The sequence below is a fragment of the Sinocyclocheilus anshuiensis genome, unplaced genomic scaffold (genome assembly GCF_001515605.1).
Source record: "Sinocyclocheilus anshuiensis isolate Anshui unplaced genomic scaffold, SAMN03320099.WGS_v1.1 scaffold81, whole genome shotgun sequence".
Taxonomy (NCBI): domain Eukaryota; kingdom Metazoa; phylum Chordata; class Actinopteri; order Cypriniformes; family Cyprinidae; genus Sinocyclocheilus; species Sinocyclocheilus anshuiensis.
In genome coordinates, this window is record NW_015537945.1 from 431,147 (window position 1) to 437,313 (window position 6,167).

At 35.4% G+C, this 6,167-nt stretch overlaps 1 protein-coding gene across 1 annotated transcript in view; it reads right to left on the reverse strand.

The window, feature by feature from the left end:
* The window catches only part of LOC107663891 (protein TANC1-like), a 234,819-nt gene that overhangs the window by 147,055 nt on the left and 81,597 nt on the right, over nt 1–6,167 (reverse strand). Inside the window, exon 4 of the mRNA XM_016454294.1 lies at nt 2,801–2,893. Within this exon, the coding sequence (XP_016309780.1) occupies nt 2,801–2,893 (93 nt within the window). The remainder of the gene's footprint in view (nt 1–2,800; nt 2,894–6,167) is intronic.

Here is a 6,167-nt window from a genome sequence, read left to right on the forward strand (position 1 = left end):
TAATAGCATGCTTTAGCACTTAGCTAAGTGTTGCTAGCATGTTTTAGTATGTTTCTAGCATGTTGCTAGCCTATTTAACACTTGCTGACGCTTTTTAATATGTTCCTAGGAGTCCATAACAGTGTTAAGCATGACACTTCCTGTTGCCAGCAGGTGGCGCTATGAATATAACTGAATTTGGGCATGGGTATTTGTTCAGAACATAACATCTATCAAACGTGTGAAGTTTGGGGCAGATCGGACCTTGCTTGCCTGAGTTACAGCAACTTCCTGTTTCATGGCGAAACACAAAAACAAATTTTGTCAGGCCGCCAGGGACACGCCCTTGATGAAAACTCAAAATCTTCGCAATTTAACGTCACAATGGCCTTATGATGACCCTCACCAAATTTGAAGATGATCCGATTAAAACTGTTGGAGGAGTTCGTCAAAGTACAAGGCCTGGAAATGTCAAAAACTGCACAAAAATTGTACAGTAAATTGAAAATAACGTACATCCTGTTGGGATTTGGATTTTGTACCAAGAGACTTTTTTGTAGGTAATGGTGTGTTACGCATGTGTACCGATTTTCGTACATGTACGTAAAACGTAGCTCGAGGCGCACTCCGTTGAAATTTTACAGGTGGCGCTATCGAGCCATTTTGCCACACCCACTTCTCAAACCCATATCAGATGTAAATTTTCACCAGTTCTGATGCGTGTGCAAAGTTTCGTGAGTTTTCGAGCATGTTTAGGCCCTCAAAAATGCGATTCACTTTGGAGAAGAAGAAGAATAATAAGAAACGGAGCAATTCCAATAGGGTCCTCACACCATCGGTGCTCGGGCCCTAATAATGTTTATTTAATAATCAATTAATTAATCGAATTTATTTTATCATTAGCAATCAAATAAATTGCATAGAAACACTATAAATTGCACATATTTAGAAAGAATAATTAGAACAAATATATATATATTTAGAGATCAGTGTGGCCAATAATATTAATTCTATACCTATAATTACTAAAGCTCATTTAGCCATTAATTTTAATGACAGCAAATGTAATGCAAAAAAAATGCTACATTTAAATGAAGTCATTTTACCCAATATTCCTTCAAACTTTGATAAAAAATAAAAAAAATTTAGATTTTTATAACAATACTACTAATAAATAAATTATTAATTATTCATATATTTATAATTACATTTAATGAGCAAATGTAATTAAAAAAACATTGCTAAAATGCACCCAATAGTCATTCAAAGTTCTATAAAATATATAATAATATTTAGATTATTTAATAATATTATATTAATGATGCTGTTATTAATAGATTGATTAAAATGATAAACCGGAGAAGTGCTAGTTAAAAATCACTCTTCAAAACCATGTCAGTGCATCACTAGTTGTGAGACATCAGTATGAATCTACAGCACCACAGCAAAAGAACTTTACAGTTCATAAGCATCAGCTGTCACTCCTGCCGAGTCACCCGTCTCTGACGTCATGTGAGCAGAGCGATACAGTGCTGTGCCACAGACAGCTGGCATTCGACTGGCGCCACCCTGCTGCACACAGCTGTTTGGAAAGCTCTGATGTCTCACGCACTGCTGTGACCAGCACAATCCAGTGTCCAGTGATACGCAGCTAAAGATACACACACACAACACTGCCAACCCTACAGCAGCCCAGCACAGAAACTGCACTACACACTACGTGCATGCACACACACACAGTTTCTGCTATATACAGTGAGTTTATACTGCACATATACACATATGCAATCATCTTGATTCAAAATGCATGAAGCAAATTTAATGATGCATATGCTGCTTTGCTTACATGCATAATTGAACATAAAAACACAGATACGAACATGACATTTCCATAGAAAACATCTTGAGTAAATAAATAAATGGGTTCCCATGTTGTTGACAAATTAATTTCCATAAGTGTCCTGGAGCTGTGTGTTTATAGCATAAGGATTTCGCTAATAGAGATATTTAGACATAAGGGTGGAAAATATTACACTCATATATGAATAATACAATGTAATTATACCAATTGTAATGCGAAACATGCTAAATCAGAATCAGAATCAGAATCAGATTATATATAGATAAATATAATTAAAGAGTCTTTCTGTCCAATACTCATTCAAAACTCAAAAAATTAGCTTAACATTTTTTGGTTAAAATATTTAATAATAATATTAATAATAATGGATTTGACCAATTTTACTTATGTAATGTGGCATTTGACAGTTAAACAAAATAATAAATTTAAAAAATAAATAAAGATCATGGTGGCTAATATTATGTTCATATAAGTGAATAATTTAATTTGATGATGGCAAAAAAAAAAAAACCTTGTACCTAAGATTAACTCAAACTTCAATTGAAAATTTTCTTATAATATTTAGAGTATTTTCATAAGAATTATTATTATTATTATTTACAAATTTAATGAAAAATTGCACATTTTACCCAATAGTCAAAAAAATATATATAATATTTAGATGATTTTATAAATAAAATTTGATGCATACTTTTATGGTAATATTTAGAATACATAATGGAACCGATAAAACATTTTAGATCTGAGCATAATTAGAAATATGTATATTTACTACAGAAATGTATGTTTAATTCTTCATTGACTCATGACTATTTCCCAGTCATCTGTGACTGTGGGAAACCTGACGTCCTCAGCAATCTTCTACTCTAACCAATGAAAACAAACCGAAAAACTTGATTCTGACACCAAGCCCAAACACACACGTCTCTGAAGCAAATAACAGCATGAGTCGCCACTCACCAGTCGTACCGTCAGGAACCTTCCTCAGCGATGACGTGATCGCATCTCCAGGAACACGGGGACTCTCCACATACTTGGGCTTTCTAACAGGTCCTTCAGAACAGAAAGAGAAACAAAGAGACGTGTGTAATCAATCGGCCCTCAATCAGTGATAGATCTTCCAGAAAGTCTTATGTGAGGGTAAAGAGCGGTGAACTCAGGCTGCCCATGCCAGCTGCAGCAGCAATCTCCACAGCTCTGGGAATGTAAACCACAGCAGGAAACCAGCGCTAGGAGACGGGTGTGAGATCTCTGTGTGATAACGTGTGTGTTTCTCTCGTCAAATCTGGTTCTCTTGTGCATGCATACTTGAAACAAATACTGTGCTTCCTCTACAAGGGTCTCAGACTCTATTTAAAGACAGGAAATGGCATTCCCATTTCCTTGTTTCAATTTGACTTACATAATGTGAAGCAGAATAATACATGGATTTTATCGATTAATAATTGACTGGATCATGAAAAGTTACATACCAGAATGGAGTCAGCTGATTGGAGGAAGGTTGGAAAAATAAACGACCGTTCAAAGGTTTGAGATCAAGGCTGCTATTATTTGATCAAAACTACAATAAAAATTGTGAAATATCATTCCAATTTAAATTAACGTTTTTCTATGCGAATATATTGTAAAATGTAATTTATTGCTGTGATCAAAGCTGCATTTTCAGCATCATTCAGTGTTCATTCTAATATTGCTTTACAGAAACAACGATACATTTCCTTTCAGGAGTTTTTGATGAATAGAAAGTTTAAATAAATAAATAGTACATTATTTTAATAATATTATATTAATGTATTAAAAATATTAATATTTAGATTAATATAAATATATATCAATATTAAATATAACTAAATCATTTAAAATAAAAAAAAATAAAAAAACAATACAGACCAAACTTTTTAATGCACTCTAAAAAATCCTGGGTTATTTTTTTAACCCAAATGCTGGGTTGAGCCTTTTGGGTCATTTTTTCAGTGTTTGGGTAGTTTTTGTGTTACCCAGCTCCTGGGTCAGACATAACAGCCCAATGTTTGGGTAGTTTTTTAGTGTTACCCAGCTCCTGGGTCAGACATAACAATCCAATGTTTGGGTAGTTTTTTAGTGTTACCCAGCTCCTGGGTCAGACATAACAACCCAATGTTTGGGTAGTTTTTGTATTACTCAGATCCTGGGTCAGACATAACCCAGCGGTTGAGTTATTTATCGCGGGGATTTTGCCTTCTCTTCTGGAGAGAACGGTTCTAAGCGCCATCAAATTGATGCATTTCTTCGGTAAAATACAGGTTTGTGTACATTTTATTTTATATATAAAATCGTTACTGTGCTGTATATCGTTCAATTTCATGCAGAGCAACATACAGGCGCGCGGTGTAATCACCTAACGTCGGTCTTATTGCGTGATGGAAAAGCCTGATACTCTGCATAAAATAAAAGATTTTATTCATAAAGATACAGAATACAAATACTTTGGATGTTAAAATATTTCCTCAGAGCTGTTTACTGTTTATTTTGGGACAGGTTATGAAGGCAGTGGCAGTATATTTCGGCTATGAGTGAAACGCAGGGCGGCGGTCTCAGCCGTGAGCAGTTCCCCACCGAACACGACTCCAGCTCGGGCACGAGAGCCAGCGCCGTTACGGTGGAAACAGAATAACAGAGACTGGTCGTTTACACGTGAATTACTTCTGTTTAATGTTTAATATTTACTTTTAATGTTTGTTAAACGAGTTTAAATAGGCAATATATACATAAAAACGATAAACAATGCTGTAAATAATAAATAAAGGAAGTTATCATGCAAACCAGTGGTTGTGTGGAGTATTTTACAAAGGTTTAGTGGATTTAAGTTAATCTGTAAACATTATTTCATCTATAAAGTAAAAAATAAGCTATATTATAATAAAAATGAATCAACCCAATAGCTGGGTTAAATCAAACTGTTATGATGGGTTAAATAAACAACCCAATTTGCTGGGTAAAATTAACCCCATATGTGTTCAGTCCTATATTTACCCAGCCCTTGGGTTAAAAACAAACCAAATTGGGTTGTTTTTAACCCAGTGTTTTTAGAGTGTGGTAGTGTATGAGGGAAGTCAATATATTTTAATAAGGATTTTTTGGGACAACACGCACAGATAAATCAAGCACAATACGACCAGAAACACATATTAAGAAAGTAAACTGGGTCCATTTTCATTTCACCTCTTAGCTGCATTGTTTAACAGCTGCCACTAATAATTACAGCAATACTAATATCTATTACACAAATATACAGCAATTTTTGTCCAAAACACTGTGTAAGAAAACATTTTTGAGATGAAAGGCATCTGACACACAAAAGGTCGTGACATCCTGAAATTCCTCTTGGTTGAGCGTATAAAAGAAAGCGCCCTCCAAATCCTGCTCGACCCCCATAAAGCTTGTAGGTTTAAGTACGTTCCTCTGTTTGTCATGGAAAACCCTGGTGAGATCAAAGACCCCGGCGGCCCGTGTAAGATCTGACCAAATAAAGTCATGGAGTAAAGAGCAGCCGCTGGCGACGGGAGCCCTTAAATCTAGCGGAGACATCCATCAGGCTTCATCTCCGCTCTGCACCTGCATCACTTTGACCTCCAGGAAGCAAACACAGCGCTCACAGATGACAAATGAAATGACGACGTGCGGAAAGACAGACATAAATCAGAGATAGATGTCTTCAACTCATGAAGTGATTCAAGTGAAGGTGTTAAAGTCAACATCAAATCATAACTGACACTATTTACTTTCTGCATGCACACACTACTGTTCTTATTGTGAACATTATGATGCAGTGAGAACAACTGTCTTCATAATCTCTTATCTAAATGCAATTACTTGCTTCATCTTTCTTTTCAGATGACAACACAAATCTTCAATTCTGATATGCAATAGGGATGCTCCGATCTGCCTTTTTCGCCTCCGATACCGATTCCGATACCTAGGGTTCGGTATTGGCCGATACCAATCCGATACCAGTGAAGTTTCTTCCCCCCATTTAAATAAATGTAGAATTTATATATCTCTGTGTGTGGAACTGATAATCATTCTTTCACAATCTACTAGATACAGACTACTTCATTATAAAGAAAAATAAAATAAACAATAAATATGAAAACCTGACACCGTGTTGCTTCAAGCGTATCATTCTGCACACCGGATGCGCACATTGTAAGCGTTTCGTGTTAAAAACTGCAAAGCACAGAGGGAAGAGAAATTGATGCGTAGTGTATTATATCTGTGCAACAGTTATTGAGCCTTTCTTTTAACAGTTTTAAATTTCAGTTACTGTGCACGTTAAAAACTATTTATA